This window comes from Pelobates fuscus, chromosome 8 (genome assembly GCF_036172605.1).
Source record: "Pelobates fuscus isolate aPelFus1 chromosome 8, aPelFus1.pri, whole genome shotgun sequence".
NCBI classification, from domain to species: domain Eukaryota; kingdom Metazoa; phylum Chordata; class Amphibia; order Anura; family Pelobatidae; genus Pelobates; species Pelobates fuscus.
The window spans coordinates 124,581,426-124,604,233 of record NC_086324.1 but is presented as its reverse complement, the minus strand read 5'-3'; the positions used below and the strand labels follow the sequence as shown (position 1 = coordinate 124,604,233).

Below are 22,808 nucleotides of genomic sequence, written 5' to 3'. Positions count from 1 at the left end.
TGCTGTGGCTTGACTGGGGCCCTGGAACTGAATGGGGAATTAGGTCTAGTCCATAGCCTTTCCAGCTGAATCTCCTGCAAGCTGGAACAGCAGACACATAAGTAAATCTTCTTTTCCGCCAAAAACAGGACGATACACTGTTTTGGAGTGTAAGGTGGAATAAGTTTTAATTTGGCCTTTTATGCAAGTCCCCAAGCAAGGGGTACACCCACATGGACCTTGTGGGAGACCGTGACAAAAGCTTCCAAATCAATAACACATTTACAATGTGGCACTCCCACACAAGGCAAACAATCCTTCCCCTTTGCCTGGGAGATAACTGGATCAGATACTGCATTAACCCAATTATCACCAGGCAGAAAAAACACACATTTCTAAAAAGTCCCAAAAGTACCCCAAAACACATGATATCCACACATCCCATGATAGCCCTGATCTGGGTGACCAACATATCCAAAAATCACCCAGATCAGTTCAGGTGTTCAGAAATTCTATGGAAGTCATTTATTTGACCGACCGCAAGAATGGCCCCATACCCAAAACCGTTCCAGAGAATCAGGGCTTGCGGTCAGTCTAGCTGGGTAGTTTGAAAACGAACAAACTACCGAACAGAGTCATTAGTCTTACCCTGGAGCTTGTTCCTTTTATCCAGACGATCCCACCGAACAGTGCTCTTTTAACTTGTATAGAACCGAACGCAGGCGATGATGGAAGTCCAGCAGTGTTCAGGAGTTTCTGTATCCGATTTTAGTTCCAGAAGATTCATGCCCAAACACCGCTGCCTGTGTTCATGCGAACAAGATGGCCGCAACCTTGTGGTTGTCCATGGGAATTGCGGCCATCCAGACGAACAATTAGAACACTGCGGTGAGAAACATTCCAAGTTGTTAATAGGTGTTAACAGGCTCCAGGGTGGTCTCTGGTTCGTGGGGTTGTTCGGTAAACAAACCATATAATCCTTATTGCACGAACAGAGACTTTTACATTATTTCCCACAGAGTCCATAGTCTGTGGGCAGGAGGCTGGCAAGCAGGCTTCTCCAGGAGTTCGTGGCAAACTCAGGTAAAAAGGGGAGTTTGTCACATATATATATATATATATATATATACACACATATATATATATATATATATATATATATTTATATTTATTAGAATTCAGTGACTATAACATCAGGATGAAGGAACATGAGAAGCTGGACAAATACCAAGGACTGAAAGAAGAAATAGAAAGGATGTGGAAAGTGAAGGCAGTAGTAGTCCCAGTTATGATAGGAGCACTCGGGGCTGTGACTCCCAGGTAGGGGGTGGGTGGGTGTGGGTGTGTATATATATATATATATATATATATATATATAAATATATATATATATATATATATATATATATATACATATATACATATATACATATATACATACATACACACACATAGGTCTTTGTAGTGGGCTACATGGAAAGGGTTATGCGGCTATACTTGAGTTGATTATTCCCCCCCACCCCCACCCTCTTTAATTTAGAAAGCCTACCTGCTAACAGAATTATAAAAACAAATAATCTATTCACATGATGCATTTTTTTTTCTTCTTGAATCTCTACTCTAATACATCCTCACGCCCCCACACTCTCTTCTGTGGGAAAAAGCTTTTCTGAGATGGAAAAAGACTGGTGACAGGATGAATCAGGATGAAGCAGAACCACAGAAATCGTGGATGGGAATACTAAGCAGCACCGTGGAAATATATTTAGATTTAAGAATCCTAACATGATGCATCACAAAATTCTATACACACACCACATTTTATCACCATGCATAATTTTAACTTTGGGACACTGTGTTCTATGTGAAACTCAAATCTCAGCAAATTACCACAGGTTATATATTATTTTAAAAGGACACTATAGGCAACCAGACCACTTCATCTAATTTCCGCAGAGACTGAGGAACATGTTCGTGTAAGGAATACATCTTTGTATTACTAACACTGAAGTGTTCCTTTAATGGGAAACATGGGGCAGGGGGCATTATCTAGAGACAAGTAGTCAACTGATTTCAATATAAAAAAAATCAACTTTGGGTGGAATGTATACACACATAATTACAACCCACTTTGAAAGGCAAACCTATGCCTCAGGTGTTAAGAAAAATGCCCTATTTTCAGATAGGGTGGGACACTTGATTAGCAAACCATGGCTAAATAAAATATCCTAGGGCAAAGTAATTTTGTTTTTTGACTGTGACAATAAATAATCCCTACAACCATTGAGTTTAGTTAGGACATAATGAGTAGGAAAATTAAAATCCACTTAAATATCCACATTACACAATAAATGCTTTTAGACGAGAGAAAAATCCTGAATCTCAGAGTTAAATCCATAGAGATTGCAAGAATCATATTCATATCATAAAGGCAACGATGGCTACCTCAGAAAGATGTGCATTTGGAAAGTTGCCAAGTCACTTTAAATATTAAACTTGTACTACCACACGTTTCAGCACTATACAATTTAAAGTATCATGTAATTTATCCATCAATACATCAGTTTAAGAGAAAATTTGATTACTTATACTGTTTTCAACAACATAATCCCAGCACACACATGTGATCCAAAGATATAAATTCAGAATATAGAACAGGTTTAATGGTGTGCGTTTCTCTGTGTCTGTTTCAAAAACACATTGCACCATATGACACTGCAATATACAACTGAAGGTAAAAGGAGGAGTCCTTCTGTCAACTTTTGTCCAATCCCAGCAGCTGGCACAAATGACAGTCTTTAGATTCCGGCTCTGACTATGGAGTATCCTGTTATCCATCTATTCTATTCTCGCACATTGACGGGAGTACAGCAATGGCATGGTAGCTGAAGCGCCAAGTGCAAAAGAGGAGTGGCACCGGGAAGATGGCAGCAGCTCCAAGGGAGAGCCGGAAGTAAGTAAAACTCACCTCCCCTGCACCAGCGGTCACTGGGTCCACAACACCCCTGCCCATTTTGTGTTTTTTTTTCCAAAATACGCAAAGTCCTCCAAAACTGACAGATCTGTTTTAAATACACTGTTTGGAAGTCCTATGAGCGCTGGCACTTTTTGCTACATTTATACTGCTTGGAGCAGCACCGAGGCTTATTTTGTTATTTTTCATGAGGAGTACTGGAGATTCATGTGTATGTAGCATGTAAGCTCATTGAGCAGGGCCCTCAACCCCTCTGTTCCTGTGCGTCCAAGTAGTCTGGTTACAATTACGTTAGTCTACCAATTGTACAGCGCAATAATAATGTGTGTGTGTGTGTATATATATATATATATATATATATATATACACACACACACACACAAACAAAAATAAATTTTCTTTACTGAATATGATACATTGTACATAAATATAATACATACCAATACATATAAGAGGGTATATTGAATCTCCAAGTACTTTCCTGTAGTATGAAACATTCTCTCCCAGTGAACCTATTATTGCCAAACACACATCCTAACCACACCCATGTCTAACAGAGGAGCTAGCAGCCCAGTGGTGTGCTAGGTCATTTCCTCCCAGTGCACCATTTATTTCTAGTGCAAACACCAAGTCTATAAAGATAGCCAGCAAGGAGTGGCTGAGTGCAGTACAGACAGAGTAATAGGAACACAATATGAAGGTCACGTCAACGTGGTATGGAGTGGTCTCTGGTACATATACTTCGTGACTGCAGATCAGACAGGGATTTAAAGAGCTGGAAGCTTGTAAACTAGAAACATTTTGCTGCAATAAGACAAGCCACCAAATGCTTCTGTTTGGCAAAGCAGAACAGAAAGTCTATTTCACAATCCGACAACACTGCTGCAAAATAATGCAACATTAACCTAAACACACAGAGAAGTGTTAGTGGTAACTGGATAGAAATAATCAGCAAGTGACGATGGGCACACACTTCTAGGTTCTAAAGTATGTGCTTTGAACTCCACTAATGTACAGCCAGGTTTAAGATGCTCTCTGGAAAAGTGTTCTACGTTTGCAAACTGTAAAATGTAATAACAGAATAAAAACCGTTATATGAAAAAAAATATATATATATATATATAAAAAATAATAATAAAATTTATATATATATTATTATTTTTTATATATATATATATATATATATATATATTTTTTTTTTTTCATATAAAACGGTTTTTATTCTGTTATTACATTTTACAGTTTGCAAACGTATATAAGTTCAAGTATAGATTGTAGCCGTATTAGTCCAGTGATGTAGATGTAAAAAAACAGATAAAATTTGTATCTTGTGATACCTTTTTTATTGTACTAACAGAATTGTTTAATGGCAAACTTTCGGGAGAACCTCCCTTTCTTAAGTCTATAGCATTTCTGTTAGTCCAATAAAAAAGGTATTACAAGATAAAAATTTATTATATATATATATACACACACACACACACACACACCCACCAACAGAGTTGTGTGTGTGTGTGTGTGTGTGTGTGTGTGTGGGGGGGGGGGGGGTGAATGTGGATGAAAACCCCTTCCACCTAAAGTAAGTGGATAGTTAATAAATTGCACTGAGCTCATTTGCATACGCCTACCCAGAATCCCTTGTAGCAGTGAGAGCACTGTTAAAGTGAGGTTTCTGTAGGAAAAGCAAGTTTTATGGCTTGACTGGTGTGTGTATTTGTGTTTAGCAATGTATTAACATATATATATATATATATATATATATATATATATATATATGTCCCTCTTTATTCTGGAGATAATCACAGGCTGCAATCTCTTTGTATGAAGTAATGCAATTTGTGCTAGTATAGCTGCAGACATGTTGCTACCATCATGTTACTTCGATTTCTACCATTTTATATTCTACTTACACAATGGAAAAAAAAAACCTCTAAAGTGCTGCAGAAAATGTTGGCACTTCATCAATAATGCTGCACTGGTTTCTCGGCAATGCTAGCAATGAACTCATCTTTGTGCAGCCTTCCTAATTACATGAACAGCAGTATGTTTTCAGGAGAAGTAGCTCCGTTGGTTAATGCACCAACTGTAGTACCTGTTCAGACTTAAGGGTTATAGTGGAATTTATGACTCAGACTTCTATCAGTCTGAGAGTGATAAAATGAGTACATGACAGTTTCATAACATATACACCAACCCCCAGCCAGACCTACATTAAAGACAGAAAATGATTGTACGTGGATGTCACAGTCAAACTACAGGTGTCCAGCCCAGGCCTCTCGTTACACGTTCCAATATATGTGTCTCATCCACACAAATAGAGTTCAGATTTTACAGTATACATAAAGTAAAAATTGACATATGAGGTAAAGAAGCAACGCCGTTTGAGAATGATTAACACTAAATTCTAGGAAGAGTTCCAGATTTCCAAACAGTCACACAAAATATCCAGAGCAAGTTTAACTGCAGCAATGTGTCACTGTGTATATAGCCCCCCTCCCCTTGTTGTACTGTTTACATTCGCAGACCTTTAGGTTCCATTTCACAAAGGATCTCCTACATTGCTCCAAGCAGTTATCAGCGCATGGCATCTAAGACGTCAGTAATTAAACCACCTAAACAAAACACTACCCTTATGCAAGTCTCTGCAGCATCGGAATGCAAAGCATGCTACTTTATCAATGCTGTGTAGCAGGAGCTATACACACACACTTTCTATTTGAAACGCAACAAGAAAGCACAGTTTTTACTGAACGAGAACTGAAAATACATGCAACAAATGTCACATCCTGTACATACATTATAACCAGTGAACCCATGGTGGAAGAAAGTCTCTCTCTCTCTCTCTCTCTCTCTCTATTTAGATTATTTACATGGGGGTGAACCGATTTCGCATTATATAAACAATACATATTCAGTTAAAGATATTTATACATGTTTTTCTTGATACATTAAAACAATAGGTTGCATTCAACTTATACATACACTATCAAACAGGAAACTCATAAAAAAAATAATAATATGTTTAAATACATTTGCAATTTGTTTGTAGATTATCCTGCATCATCTACACATCAAAACAGCAATTAAAAACCTACATTATTCTGGGTTTCTACCACACGCCTAGAATCCCTTTAGGTATAGAATATATGGTTTTAGGCTTGCCCAATATTGTGTTAAGTAGCAGGAGTAGAAGAATGCCAGGTTTGCTTTCAATTGTCCAGTCAGATCACCAAAACTTTAAGCCTTTAAACCCGTTTTCAACCATATATTTATTTGAATAAAAATAGGTGGTAGAAGCAGGAACATATATCCCCAAATAAAAAAAAAAAACAAACATAGGATATACTAAGGTCTGTACGATATTGATTCATTTAAACAGAAGGCTTTTGGCACGGATTGCTATACATGAATATAGTAAAAAATAAATAAAAAATAAATAAAAAAAATCTAATCTAATTAGCCTGCATTCAGAAACGTGTATTTAAATTATTATTATTATTATTATTTTAAATACACATTTCTGAGTTTGGGCAAATTAGAATGTAGGTACACACAGAAATGTAAGCTCCTATGCATTTCTATTCAATCTACATCATGGTAGGTTTAGTTTGATTTCTATAGTATTATACTATTCTAAATGTACACAGAATTTATTCATACATAGTAAACCTTTACCTTTCATTATGGTAGCAGCAACATTCCAAAATATAAGAGGCTGCACCAACCACTTTGTATAGCTGAAGGCATGAAATCTGAACACACAGCAATGTCTTACTGTGCATATAGTAGTATCTCTATGAAGCAGAGTTCGTCTTTCATTTCCCATTCCAGTAGATTCATCTCCGTCCCATCCAAGACAAAATACAAACTACTTACACTCTTGCACAACCCAGACAGCCAGAGTAGTTGGGTTGGGAACAAAACAGCCCTGCCCATCGCAGGGTATAACAGTGCCTGAGGATACTTTTTTTTTTTTTTTTTTAAAGAACAGTACTTTAAGTATCAGAAACAAGGTATATGTCATGTCAGAATGCATTCTCTTGGATTCACATTCACTTTGTGCTAGAATAAACTTGCACAGAGGAAATGAGGATCATGGCTGGGTGTCAAAAACACCACTGAATAAATGAAAATCTAATATTAGAAGAAAAGCAAAAAAATAAAAAATATAACCACGAGAGTAAAAGAAAAATGTGACTTGGTCAATAATTGAGATAATCATGGAATCTTACAGATAGTGTTTATCTCTGGCATAGTTCCAAAAAACACAAATATCATCTAACAATGAAAATGTGCCTAAACTAAGATCCACTGATGGGAGTCCAGTTATTTTCAGATTTGTCTATGAATCTGCAGACAAAGTTAACAGTGTGCTCCAGAATAAGTTGGAGCGGATTAAATTTTAACAGTGCTACAACTACGGTATATAAAAAAGCCCAGAGGTGTTAGGCGTGTCATTCGCAAACTTAAAACATTCCGGGGGTTGGGAGAACTTACTTTACAGTTTGATTATATCTGTCCTGCTGATAGGAATGTTAATCAAGCATAAAAAGTATACACCTATACAAAGAGCACATACACAACAACTGGGGATCTATCTTTAGGCTATACTTGATTTAGGGAGTACTTTTTTTTTATATATATATAAATCTTTATTTTCAATTTAAAAATTCATTCATATACAACTTTTCAAAGATTTGGAACACAGTACAGTAAGTTGTATAACAGCAAGATATTATGCATTTTTGACAATAAGACCGTGTTTCGAACAATCATATTCACAAATTGAGCTGTATCTACATATCCTACACTCATACAGTACAAAAATTTCATCTTATCCATTCACTGCTACCTAGGAGTGGTTATCTATGGGGGGAGCGGGGGAATTGAGTTTTATGGTTAATATATCTAACCCAAGGGGCCCAAACTTCATTATATTTCTCTCTAGATATCTTATTTAGAGATATCCCAGCTTCCATGCTACATTGAAATTCTATCTGTGTACAAATATCATGCCAATTTAATGCACCCATATTTCTCCAGTTTCTGGCCAAAACTATTTTTATTGCCATACAAATATGGATCATGAGAATTTTTAATTTTATGTTGCTTTTTGGCAGATCTAAATGAAACAAAAACATTTGGGGTGTAGTAACCACTTGTACCCCATAGATAAAGTCAACCAGTTCCGAAAACATTGCTTTCATAGGTTTCAACTCCTCGCAGTCCCACCAAATGTGGGAGAATGAACCCAACTCCTTACCACATCTCCAACAATCTGGAGTGTGGGTTGAAACCTATGGAGGCGAGTAGGCACCAAGTACCAACGATATATAATTTTAAAGTACACTTCTTGTATATTCACCCCATGTATGTATCTTTTAACAGCTTGTAAGCTCGAAATCCAGTCCTCAACCGATGATGAGAAATGGAGTTCTTGTTCCCATTTATTCATTGCAGGCGCTTTATCTATTTGCCTTTGTGATCTTATAAAATTATTAATCTAGATTAAATCTAGATCAATTTAGGGAGTACTTTGACACTGAATCAATACTTTAAAATTTGGTAGGGCAGACAAATTCATGCATGCATATATACAAACACACGTAGATCAGCTCAACTTTAGCATAAATAATTAAATAAAAAGATTATGGGAAAAGGCAATAAATACATAAATGACAACAGGCACACTAATGTTGCAAGTGGTGTAATTTTTGTAAAGAATTATTTCACATCACGTATCCCTTGTCTGGATATCCTCAGTTCTCATTTCCTGCCTTGGGGGTATCTGTCTTACTTAATACAATTATGCCATCATAGTGTTAATATCCTGTTAGAACATAAGGTGTCAGATTTGTTCTCAAGATCAGGAATTCTGTCAGAGGTAAGATTTCTCTAATCAGCTGTGTATGACTGAGCATAGCTGCAGATGATATCACCCGGATGACATCATCCAAGATTAATTTTTACAAAACACTTGCACCAGACCTTTTGTTTCAAGGCTCCGTTTAGATTATGGGTGTCCAACCTTTTGGCTTCCCTGGGCCGCATTGAGCGCAGAAGAATTCTCTTGGGTCACACATAAAATCTATAATATAATTAGTTTATTTAATACAACTTTAAAACCCCTTTTATTCATTTTTATTTTTTGATTTTTTTTTGTAGTAGACAACTCCCTTATTTGTTATCCGTATGTGGAATTGCCATATTTAAGGATACCAAATTAGGGAGCTAGCTACTAAATATATACACATGTAAATGCACACATAACCACAGGTATACACACACAATGACAGACAGACACACACAAAAACAAATACACACACACAATCACAGATCCCCACACACACACATACAATCACTGACCTACACACAGACACATACGCATAATCACAGATATAAAAACACAGACATAAACATACAATCACAGACCTATACACACAATCACATACCTACAAACCCATAATCACAGACACACACACACACAATCACAGATATACACACAGACCCCTCACCACACACAATCACTGACAACTCATACACAAAAATTACATTAATCACTGTGCCATGTAGTGTGTGTGAGTGTGTATATTTATATATATATATATCATATATATACACACAGACACACACACACAAGCTCACAACATAACAGCTCACTCACACACACTCTACAGGCAAGCTCACTCACACACACACATACACTCACTACAGACAAGCTCACTTACACACACACACACACACGTTCACTACAGACAAGCTCACTGAGACACAAACATACAAGTTCACTCACTAGCAAGCACATACACACAAAGTCACTGACAAATTAGCTGAAGCTTACCTGGCACTGAAGACTGTGGGAGCCAATTTTTGACCTCTTCCTGCTTGTGTGGGGGCAGGGCTTGTATCAGAGGCGCGTCTTATGAGTGGGAGACAGAGCTTGTGTGCGGGGGTGGAGTATTGACACGGAATTGCCGTAAATTGGTGAAGGGTGCTCCCTCCGGCCGCCAGCATCCCCATCAACCCCAGCACACCATTCATTAATCCCCTCGGCAGTCACTGTCCAATGGGAAAATTATTTCAATGGCATTATTTTTTTATTTATTTTTTAGAGCTGTCAGCCTGGGTGGGCCAGGCCAGTCCATTTCCACCCAGACAGCATCCGGGCCACACTGCTAGCGGGTTGGACACCCCTGATTCAGATCTTATGCCTACATGCATAGAAAAGTATATAGTAGGTTTTAAAGAAAAGCAAACTTTCTTTATTATTTTATATCTTGAATTACATTTTTTTTTATTTTTTTTTATCATTTGTTTTTTTATTCAAACAGAAAGGCAAGAAAGCTAAGAATTTGCCAAATCTATGACGTGGAAGCCGACAGCGATTAACAGGTTTCCATGCCACAGACACAGAGTTCTGGACTTCCGCCGGCGCCATCCTTGTACAGCAATAGGAGTATATGCATTTCTTTTTTTTAAGCAGCCATAAATATTTATAAAAGGCTTTTACACCATCTTACCTTTGACTTCATAAACTGGGCAAGCTTTATGAACTATGATCACTGTATTTTATTGCATTTAATCTCACGTAGCTTATAATGTAATCATATCTCTTAAATAAAGAAGAGAACAACTAGATATGCAAACAATGTTAAACAACGCATAAAAAGGAAGCTCATTTAGAGAAGTACAAGAACCAGAAGATGGTTATTTCAGCTTCAAGGGTCACATAAGAGAGTTCTTCTTTACATAAATAATGTACTCACTAAACTGGTTCCTGGTTCAAAGAAAAACACGTAAAATCAACTCTCTCCATGGTGTATATGTATGTATAAATCTATATCTATGTATAAACATATTTAAATAATAAATAGTCTCCATCCGTCTGGGTATTATTTTGTGCGTATTTCTCATTCCATATCTATAAATGCACATTACACAACATTTAGACTGACTTCATTTTTAATTGAACAATGATTGCAGATTGTAGTGCTTAACTGTATACTTGGAAATCGGCATTTGAAATGCAGTACCCCCTGGTCTATCAGTGGACCCCAAATAAAACTTTTGGAAGAACAGACAATTATGGAAATTGTCATCCAGGAACAGCTGGAACTGCTTTAACTGATCCGGTCTAGAAAGTACTTGGGGATTATTACTATAAACCGACTGTTTAAGATTCTGTAGTGGAGCAGAATATACATGTTATTATCACATAATTAAAATGAGAATTATGTAATGTGCTTTCTTTCTGAATGTTTATTCTGATCAAATATTATCATGTCATACAATTTGAATTTTGGGGACCACCTTCCCTTTAATGGGGATCTCTAGGAAGAACACAATTTGATTTTATAATTGAAGATTATATTAGCTTTAGTGTACTAATAATCTTAATTTTAGTAATGACAGGAGGCGAATATTTGCATATCTTTCTTTACTGAAAACTCCAGCAGCATAGAAACAGTAACAACCAATGAGAAAAAAGATATGCTGCCCATAAAAGGGTCTGTCTATGACATCATTTCCTCTTTCTTTGAGGCGAAAAGGTAACAGTCAATACATAAAACATCAAAACAAGATTAATAATTCAACAACATATAGCGAAGATGAACTTTGGTAGGTCCAAGATGTGACGGAGTGGAAGATGATACTTCGTCCCATAAAGTGGATATTCACGCTGAAAGAAAAAGAAAAAGGTTAAAGGTTTCTGGCGTGGCAGCGTGTCCGCATATCATAACCATTGATAACTGAACGGTAACCTATAGTAAGATGTGTAGTCTTATACTAAACATAGAACATCAAAATCAGAAACGTGAAAAGCAATACAATCAAGTCAAAGGAAAAACTGATAATTTACTTATACTTCATGCATAATACCAACAAAGTAAGTCATATGCTAACATATACAACAAGAACCTGCATGCTTACCTGAGCACTAGGACTCAATCCTGAGAAACTAAATAATCTGAGGGGGGGAAAAACAAACCCTAGGGCGGGAAATATTCGCCTCCTGTCATTACTAAAATTAAGATTATTAGTACACTAAAGCTAATATAATCTTCAATTTTACCACATGACAGGAGGCTTCATATTTGCATTTTTAAAGCTTAGGTCGAACTAGTGTGAAGGAGGCATGTGAAATTTGGCGGAAATAGAAAGTACGAAACGTACTTTCCCTAGACCAGTCCGCACACCGCATAATGTCGGCTAGGGAGGCGCCTGCCAAGAACGCTTGGGACGCTGCCGCCCCTCTGACCGAGTGCGCTCCAAAGCTAGATTCGATTCCTGCCAACTGAAGTAACCATCGAACCCATCTGGCCAAGGTTGTCGCAGACACTGGGCCGTGAGGCTTCACGTAGGAGATCAGCAGCTGGCCCGACAAGGAGCGTCGGAGGGCGGCTGTGATTTCTACGTATCTCCTAAGTGTCTTGACAACGCACAGCTTGGAGTCCGATTCGAAGTAAGGGTAAGACACAGAGGACGAATCTGATTTAGTCCGTCTTGCGATGGAAAAAGTGACTCCCTCAGGAGTGAGAGAGAAACCGTCCACGTCAAAAGCTCTAATGTCAGACACCCGTCGGAAAGAGACGAGGCATAACAGTAAGGCCAATTTGGCTGAGAGTTGTTTCAGCGATAGCGCTGGGTTGTCTGGCCAACCCCGAAGGAAATCCAGCACTCCACTCACTTGCCAGAGATTGGCATATTTGGGTGCAGGTGGTCTCGTCAGTCTGGCGCCCCGCAGTAGGCGACATACCAGCGGGTCCTGACCCACCGGTCTGCCTTGTACTGGGACGTGCGCCGCTGAAATGGCCGATCTGATCACGTTGAGGGATCTATATGATCGACCCGTCGAGAAAAGATGAGCAAGGTAATTGAGTATTAATGGGACAGGGGCAGTAAAGGGATCGGAATCCCTTTCCATGCACCAATCACTCCAGGCTGACCAGGCGGAGATGTAACATCTCCTGGTGCCCGGGGCCCATGAGTCCCATAGGAGATCTTTAGTAGATTGCGATAGGCCGTGGACCGACCAGGAGCCCCTGAAATCGTCCAGGCCACCAGTTCCAGTCGTCCTTCCAGGACGAGGGGGTGAGGTTCCCCTCGCGGTCCCGACAGGAGGAGTGGAAAGGTAGGAAGTAGGACAGGGTTGTCGTGGGACATCTCCAGGAGATCCGGAAACCACGGTTGACTCTGCCAGAGAGGTGCTATGAGGAGGAGCGATATCCTGTGGGTGCGTAAGTACCGTAGAACCCGTGGGATCATTGAAAATGGAGGGAAGGCGTAGGCCCCGTGAGGGGGCCAGTCTTGAAGAAAAGCATCCGCTGCTTCGCCCATCGGGTCCGGAAGCCAGCTGTAGTATCTCCGTAGCTGGTGGTTGGTCCTTGAGGCGAACAAGTCTATTGATAGCGGGCCCATCTGGTGTCGTATTGCCTGAAATACCTCCCTGTTGAGTGTCCAATCGCTGGTGTCTCTCCAGTGTCGGGAGAACCAATCCGCCGTCAGGTTGGAGACCCCTGGGAGATATTCCGCCTGTAACGTGATGTTCTTCCGTATGCAGAAGCTGTAGATGTCCTTCGTGGCTTCGGTCAGGTCTTTGGACCTCGCTCTGCCCAGGCGGTTGATGTATTGCACCGCTGAGATGTTGTCCATGCGGAGTAGGATGCAGCAGTTCGATTTGTCCTTGGCCAGGCTGCGTAATGCGAAGGAGCCCGCAATCAACTCCAGGCAATTGATGTGGAGATCGGTCTCCTCTTCCTGCCATGGGCCCCCCGTGGAGGCCTCTGAGCAGTGGGCGCCCCATCCCCATAAACTGGCGTCCGATTCCACGACGAAGTCCGGGGAGGGGCCGAAGATCGCCTTGCCGTTCCAGGCTTGTATGTGTAGTAACCACCATCTCAGCTCTGATCTCACCTCCCGAGTGAGTGGGATCCAATGGTCGTAGGAATGTCCGGTGCGCAGGTATCCCGCTTTCAGCCGTTGCATGGCCCTGTAATGTAGAGGGCCCGGGAATATCGCCTGAATGGATGAGGACAGGAGTCCTACAATCCGAGCGAGCATCCTGAGCGGTATTGAGTCCATCCTCAAGACTCGCCTGATTTCTTTTCTTATAGAGGTAATCTTTTTCGAGGGAAGGCGTAGTACGCATTCCCTCGAATCGATGTCGAAACCCAGGAACTGTACCGACTGGGATGGAGAGAGAGACGACTTTTGTCTGTTCACCACGAATCCCAGGGATTCCAGTAAGTGAACTACAAATCTCGTCTGCGATCGTAGCCTGGACGCGGATTCGCAGAAGATCAGCAAATCGTCCAAGTATACGAGACAGTGTATGCCCTTCGTACGGATGCGAGCCATCACCGGTCTCAACAGCTTCGTGAAGCACCACGGAGCCGAGCTGAGGCCGAACGGCAGGCAAGTGAACTGGCATACCCGTCCTCTCCATCTGAAGCGGAGAAATTGACGGTAATCTCTGTCCACGGGAACCGTGAGATACGCGTCCTTGAGGTCCAGGCGTGTAAACCAGTCGTTCTTGACGAGAAGGTCTTGTAGAAGATGGATACCCTCCATCTTGAAGTGTCTGTAGACCACAAAGGCGTTCAGTTGTCGGAGGTTGATAACCGGTCGATACTCGCCTGTCTTTTTCTTGACCAGGAAAATATTGCTTATAAAGCCTCCCCCGTCTGGCGCGTATTGAATTGCGCCCTTCTCGAAGAGCGTGTGAATCTCTTCGTCCACCAGTCTGCTTTGCTCTAGTGACATGTGGATCGGGGGGGGGAACCGTTTCACCGTTTGGAGAACCCAGGTGTCTCTGGTAATCTGTTCCCAGTTCTGGAAAAAAGAAGACAGGTTGCCTGCAATAAACTTTGGGACACTGGTTTGTACAGTTGGACTCACCATTATTGAAGCGGCCGCGGCCGCGGCCCCTGAAGCCTCTGGTCCTCCCTGCACCTCGGAACGTAGAGGGCCTTTGTGAGGAGGACGGGAAGAAGGTCGACGTCTGCGGAAGCGACCTGGAACCTGAGGACCAAAATCGGCTGGCGGCACGGTTCCGCTGTCGGCCAGCCCTTCCAAAAACACCTCTTGTGGGAGGAGTGTGGAACACCTGCCTGAGGGAGGTCTGGGCCTTATTTAAGGTTGCGAACAAGTTCACATGTCGTTTCAGCTCGGAGATGAAGGCGTCACCAAATAGTAGGCCCTGGGCCTTCGGTCCGAATTCCTTGGCTCCTAGTTCCAGGAGCTTGCTGTCGATCTTGATCAGCGCCGATCGGCGTCTCTCAACGCACAGTGCAGCATTAGCGTTGCCCAGTAGGCAAATTGCGCGTTGGGCCCACTCGCGTATGGCATGAGGGTCTAGCTGCGAGTCCTGGTTGAGGGCCAGGTCAGCGAGATACAGCATCTTGGCTATGGGGCCTAGCAGATCTAGCACCTTGTCTTGTGCCGCCTTCATGCCCTTTTCCACCCCTTTGCGCGGGTCTCTGCCCGAACGTGACATAAACACTACCATAGTGTCATCAAATTCTGGCGTCAGTGCCACTTTGTCGGGGATCAGCGGCCTAGGGCATTCGGCCCGGAGGCGCGTCCGTACCTCCTTTTCCAGTGGCTTGCGCAGCCAGTAATGAATGAATTTTGCCAGGTGTTCCGGCAGTGTCCATTCCGAGGACCGAGGGTGTCGGATGGTACGCGGGTCAAATAACAGTATCCCCTGGTCATCCATAAAGACCCCATCACCGGGCGGCCCGGTGGGGCGGTCGTCGTCATCATCCTTGGCTAGGAAGGTCTCCTTGACGTAAGTGGAAGAAGTGGGTGGTAGGTCTTGCCACTCCTCGTCGTCTGAGGGTGAGCCGTCCCTTTGCCACTCGTCCACCACATTCAGGGGGTGTGGGCCATAGGTCTCGTCTTCGTCCGAGGACAGGGGTGCGAAGGGTGCGGGTTGTCGGTCCGCGCTCTTCACCCGCTTGACGGGTATCTTGCCCCTCGCTTTGGCGGAGGGGGGGCTTGAAGCCTTTCTGTGCCTTTTGGTCTTGGGCACTTCGGAGCCCGAGGCATCCGTGCGTTCCTGGAGGTTTAACGAATTGGCAAAAATTTTTTATATATCAGCTCCCGCCACAACCGGAGTAACCCGGTGTAGGGGTATATGTATAGAAGGCTCGATGCACGTAATATAATCAGGTAGGGCTGTATATAGTAGTGAGGCCCTTGTGCATACGCTCGGGGTTTCACCCCGGGTGGTGTGCCGTGGAAACCAGAGGACACCCACATCAACCAAAACAAGGTGGGCTGTAGCGCCCTGCATGCGTATCTGGGGGGTCACCCCAGGTGGTGTGCCATGCAAAAATACCCAGAGGACACCCACATAAATTTCACCCTTAGGTGCAGTAATGAATATGACCCTATGCAGGGTAAGTATATGAAAATTACCCTGAACGGGTAAGGAAATTCCAGCAAAATCCCTTGAGGGATGTAAATATAGGTATATGTCACTTTAAATTGTTTTGTCCTGTCAGTGCAAGGACTATGTGAGCTGTATACAATGAGCCTTCAAATACATATATGTATCATTGCATGCATTTATTCTTGCCTATGGAGGCAGATACACAGGAAAAAACACTGTAGAAAATCTTCTACCCTCTAGGGTAGTAGAGAGTGATCCTCCCCTGCCTGAACGAAGGAGGCTAGGGGAGAAGGCGGGGAGAGCACCCCTGAGGGCAAACCCCGATAGTGGCAGCGGTCGGGTGAGTACCGGACCGCCGTTTAGGTGAGAGACGGCCGCCGCGGATCTCGCGATAGCCGCGAGATCCAAGATGGCCGCCGGCCGCGTGAGGAGAAAGCTCCCGCTCGCGGCCGCGAGCGAGATGCCGAACGCGGCAAAACACAGGTGAAATACTGCAGAACCCCGGCTACCCTCCACCCGTCCCCACGAGCCCCTGTAAGACAGTGAAAACAGGTCCGCGCGGCGGGCGAGGCACAGAGAAAGGCCGCGCCGCCCGCGGACCGCAGAGAGGGAAAGACTTCAAATAAAACAGGGACAGTTGCAAACAGAGAGGGGAAAAAACGGGTACAAGTAGTCAGGGTAATAATGTGTGATAGAAGCTAACATAAACAAGTACACATTAATGATTATCAATCAGATTAAACGTAATGAAGTAGTAGGAGAAAAATACTCTGACCTGTTGATGGCTGGAGCAGCAAAGAAAGAGGAAATGATGTCATAGACAGACCCTTTTATGGGCAGCATATCTTTTTTCTCATTGGTTGTTACTGTTTCTATGCTGCTGGAGTTTTCAGTAAAGAAAGATATGCAAATATGAAGCCTCCTGTCATGTGGTAAAATTCAGATAAAGGTACAATATAGTGTTTCAGCATACAGACAGAAGTTGAAAAGAAAAAGGATAGAAAAGTTGGAGCTTAATACACTGTTGGCACATGAAACTATGGTGGTGTGAATCACATTTCAGATTGATTAGCACAATGAGATTTAGCAAGTATGCATTATAATGGAAATCTAGATAAAAAATTTAAAGTGCAAGTTCTCCCCACAGGAAAAAGTAGGCTCTCTTCAGCAACAGAGGCAATGCAAATACACATATCATTGCCGTTCACTCATCTTAGGCTGCAGAATAGTTCTCCAAAAAGCTATTGTGCACTTACTGGCAGAAGTGTCCAAATGACCACTAGTTCTGCTAAACTAATAAGCAACAGCAAAAATAATCACATTTGTTTTCGACTATCTAGTGGTTTTTGTCAAGCATTTGTGTCTACCAAACATTTGTATGTACTGATGTCTGTTGGACTACGAGCTATTTATGGATTTTATAAATTAAACTAGGTATTACATCTGCATTGCTTGCACCCTCCCCCCTCTCTTTTTTTATTCTGTATCCCGCTCCCTTACTTGAAACTAATAAAACCAAAATGTTAACTCATGCATGTTTTTTTTGTTAATCTAGACATGGCAGTCCAATCTCTGCAGTAGAACGCTACAGTGAACCATGTAAATGTTTGTGAGTTTGGAGTAGAGTGACATGCGCGCATATATGCACATTTGTGGTTTTGTTTTTTGCCCTCTAGGCAATTTCCAAATACATAAAAAAAAAAAAAAAACTAGCTTCAGTCTTGAAACTAATGATAACCATATCAAAGCGGCACTGAAATTTTTCTGGTCTTTGCATTTTCAACAAAGATCTCTAGAGTGATATGTACGCTTGCACTGTGCGCGAGAGTGGCAGGTAACGCTGTATTGCCCGAACCCCTTCCTCCGCACTCCTACCATCTTCTTCCTTGATATCTTTAGCATTTAGCTACTTCACCTGTCAAAAACCACATGCATCAGAGAACAAAAAGGGGCCTACTATCTTACCTAGCTATTATTGCCATTGTATAATGAGATGCCATAGGTATCTAGCGTATCACACAGGATGATACTTTTTTTTGTCATCGGCTCGTGAGAGGGTATAATGGTAGGATGTGGGGACAGAAGATTCACACTTTTAACAATCCTACTTTGCCTCATGTATCAGAGCATTCTAAAACGGACTGCGATTACAGGATGTTAAATCACTGGTAGCACTGATAAGAGAAAATAACACAAGCAGCATAATTCAGGAGTCAAATACACTGAACAAAATTCTAAACGCAACACTTTTGTGTTTGCCCCCATTTTTCATGAGCTGAACTCAAAGAGCTAAGACTTTTTCTATGTACACAAAAGGCCTATTCCTCTCAACAGCCATTGAAGAGGAGTGGACCAACATTTCACAGGCCACAATTAACATCCTGATCAGCTCTATGCGAAGGAGATGTGTTGCATTGCGTGAGGCAAATAGTGGTCACACCAGATACGGACTGGTTTTCAGACCCTCCCTGATCCCCCCCAATACAGTAAAACTGCACATTTTAGAGTGGCTTTTTATTGTGACCAGCCTAAGGCACACCTGTACAATAATCATGCTGTCTAATCAGCATCTTGATATGCCACACCTGTGAGGTGGATAGATTATCTCGGGAAAGGAGAAGTGCTCACTAACACAGATTTAGACAGATTTGTGAACTATATTTGAGAGAAATATTACTTTTGTGTCCATAGAAAAAAGATCTTTGAGTTCAACTCATGAAAAATGGGGGCAAAAACAAAAATGTGTTGCGTTTATAATTTTGTTCAGTGTATATCCCCTCTAGGGACAAATGAACTTGAAGTTCCCTCTATTTACTTGTAACACACTAATCTAACGCAAACTATTGTTTTATAAACATTTTCACTTTCAATTCCTGCTTTCTATCTATAGTGTTCTATACAATTTTGCTACTTGCTGGGAGGTGCAGGGATAGATACAAGGTGGATAAAGCTACATACAGAGGTTGTAGAGCTAAGCATTGTCTCCTATCAGACACACTCCCGACACCATAACTAACTTTGCTTCTTGTAAAGCTTTAGTGCCAGGGTAGGCAAGCTTTGGCACACCAGATGTTGTGGACTACATCTCCCCTGATGCTTTGCCAGAATTATGTATGTAAGAGTGTTAAGGGAGATGTGGTCCACATCTACTTGAGGCAGTGCCGAAGGTTGCCTACCCCTGCTTTAGTGTAAGGATTTCATTATAGCTGGAATACTTTGCAAAACTTACTGCAGTTAAAAATGAGTCTTACAGAATTCTTTCAACTCCAACTTCCTTGCATGGACTGTAGATTTTAAACAGACATGGTCACTTGTGAGTTTTACATAACTATATAATCTTTATAGCGAAATGAAAAGAGAGGATTGGAATTTAACTGTTATCACAAGATATTAAACACAAAAGTAGATTAAAAAAATACATTTAAAGGCAAAGTAGGGGTTTCTTTGTCATACGGATAAGATGATTTTGGCAAAATGTTTGGTTGCTCTTGACAAATGAAGGGGATAGTACATATGCAAGATCATCTATGAAGGATTCCAATGTCTCACTGGATAAGATAAGAGGATTTTGCATGTATGAATGACTAATGTGACATGGCTCCTAGATGATGAAACTGCCAAGGGCTAAATGGTGCCTAGAAGACCGTAAGGTTTACTGCAAATGAAGGAAATTCAAATGTGAACATCTGATTAATTAAAGGGACACTCCAGGCACCCAGACCACTTCTGCCCTATGGAGTGGTCTGGGTGCCAACTCCCACTACCCTTAACCCTGCAACTGTAATTATTGCAGTTTTTTATAAACTGCAATAATTACCTTGCATGGTTAACTCCTCCCCTAGTGGCTGTCTACTAGACAGCCACTAGAGGGCACTTCCTGCTTCATAGCACAGGTTTTCTGTGTGAGGACCTCCAGCGTCGCTCAATTCCCCATAGGATTTTCAATGCTTTCCTATGGAGAGCTCTAATGCGCGTGGGCAGCATTGCCGCGCATGCGCATTAAGTCTCCTCAGCCGTGGGCAGGATCAGTCTCCCACGCCGGCTGACATGATAAAGGGGAGGAGCGGCGGCCACCCGAAACCACCGCCGAGGGACATCGGCGGGGGTCTCAGGTATGTCACTGAAGGGGTTTTCACCCCTTTAGCAACCGGGGATGGGTGGTGGGAGGGAGAGGGGACCTGCAGTGCCAGGAAAACGTTTTGTTTTTCTGGCACTGGAAAGTCCCTTTAAATGTATTTCTACTGTATATTTTGATTTGGCATCCTTACAATGATGTGAAAAAAAAGAATGGGTACATTCCAGTTCAAGTGCCTCCAGGTTTTTGCTACATTAATTCAATGGTATCTAAGTCCAAGTCAATCCAGAACATAGGGGCTCTTCTTCCACAGCCAATCTTTCGTTGATTTGTGTGTAAATTTAAATGGACACTATAGTCACAAGAACAATTACAGGTTATTGTATTTGCTCTGGTGAGTATAATCATTCCATTCAGGCTTTTTACAGTAAACACTGTGTTTTCAGAGAAATTGCAGTGTTTAAATTACAGCCTAGGGATATCTCCACTGGCCACTCCTCAGATAGCTACTAAAAGTGCTTCCTGGGGCAGTGCTGCACAGTGTGCAGCACTGATATTAAGTGTCTCCATCCTCTGTATGTTGACACAACTTTCCTCATAGAAATACAGTGATTCAATGCATCTCCAACAGCAGCAGACTTGAATAAAGGTAAGAATGTACTATATTTAGGGGAGCAAGTGGCTAGATGTTTGGTTTTAACACTATAGGGTGATGCTTGTGTTGACCCTATAGTGTTCCTTTAAGATTGTTGTTTTTCCATTACTAACTGTTTAACCTTCCCAATGCACCCCTACAACATAAAAAAACATGAACTCAGAAGTATTGCTTTTAGTTGCGATCATGAAACCATTCTTAAAATTTTAAATGCATACATAATTTATCCCAGTCGAACAATGATTAGTTTTGATTCGCAAAGGCTATTTAGGTATAATTATGAAGTATAAATTATTATTGATTGTTACACATTTTTCTCACCACTGCTTTTGAAATATTTTAAATATATAAATATTCTTTATTCTATTAATTTCCCAGTCATGGCTAATGCATACTTACATTGGGAGATGCTTTTAAATGTTGGCATTCCAAGGAGGACGGGTTAAGTGACCTGAGCAATCACCGGAATGACTAAGGTGATGGAGCCTACTGTGGATAAGTCAGAGTAATGCTTACTTAGGAGCTTACTCACTCAACTAGGAGTTGACAACTGTTCTTTTCAACTTTGAGTCAAAGTTTTTTTTTCCCCACCTTTGTAAAAATGTGTAGCAGTTGTCCATTTACCGCATCCGAAGGCTAACGGAGCATTGTGGGAAGTGCAGATTGCAGAGATCTGGGCTGAAACGTTTAGTCATTATTAGTTTAGTGTAATGTAAGACCCTGGGACGATGAGGCAGGTTAATGAGTCTAACTCAGTATGTGGATTCACGTAATGTACATGTTAGCAATCTGCATTGTAGTATACCAAACTCAGATAAGAGTGTGCGATCAGTAATTTAGTTTTTGTGGTCGGTGCTGGGTTAGGATGTATTAGAGCTCTACTCTTATAGACAGCAGTCCTCCCAGTGCCCTATATTGCTTGCATAAAAGCACTAAGTGGATGTTGAGGCTTAAGTTGGGTAATTGATCTGAGCGGTTAAAAATACTCCCTGAGCATACAGGTCATCCTTTGATTGGCCTCAGCAGGAGATAATGACAGTCACTCTAAACAATGTATTAAACAGAGTTTGCTTTGAGGTATACTAATATACACTGTGCATGGTTTACTATATGTACATTAGTTATCCTACGCAAGATTTATGACCCTTACTCGCACGATTTCACCATAAAACATACGTCACTATGTATGTTTTTACAATTCAGATACCATTATTGTTTTCAGTGTTACTCATAGCAAGCTTTGTATGTACGCTATTATAACAATTTTTTGTATGTTGGTTAGATTGTCTTCGAGTGCAGGCTCACACAATAGTAGTGTTCGTTTTCTGCGCGTGAGTCCTAAAGTAAAGTATAGAGGCACAAGAGGGAGCATCATAAGAGGAGCTCCTCACACCGCACACAGTCAGTTTCATTGTAGTCAATGTAGCACTATTAGAACATTCATCATTTCTAGAAATGAGCATTTTTTTTCTATGTATTAAACACCGATTCTGAATGCAGCAGATAATGATGACCATTGTTAAATCAAGCCCCTTGCAGAGGTTAATCACTATGTGAAAAAGAGAGCAAGCTATAGATCAAGGGATTGAGTGGTACATTTGCATACTGCCATCACACAGCTCTAGGAAGAGATGTAGGCATGTTTTAAGAAAAACAGCTCTCTTGGGCCCCCCTGCTATCTCGTCACAATGTTTAAAATTAGACTAGCCCTGTTCACCCAAACATTTGG

The 22,808-nt window shown here is 41.5% G+C and overlaps 1 protein-coding gene across 4 annotated transcripts in view; it reads right to left on the bottom strand.

Moving 5' to 3' along the window:
* MRTFB (myocardin related transcription factor B) overlaps positions 1-22,808 on the bottom strand; it is a 285,293-nt gene that overhangs the window by 98,816 nt on the left and 163,669 nt on the right. The window contains exon 1 of one of the 4 annotated variants that reach the window (XM_063430296.1): positions 6,629-6,791. The exons of the other annotated variants lie outside the window; for them this stretch is intronic. Within the exon in view, the coding sequence (XP_063286366.1) occupies positions 6,629-6,779 (151 nt within the window). The 5' untranslated portion in view covers positions 6,780-6,791. Of the gene's footprint in view, positions 1-6,628; positions 6,792-22,808 lie in introns of those variants that run through there. 4 annotated transcript variants of the gene reach the window in all.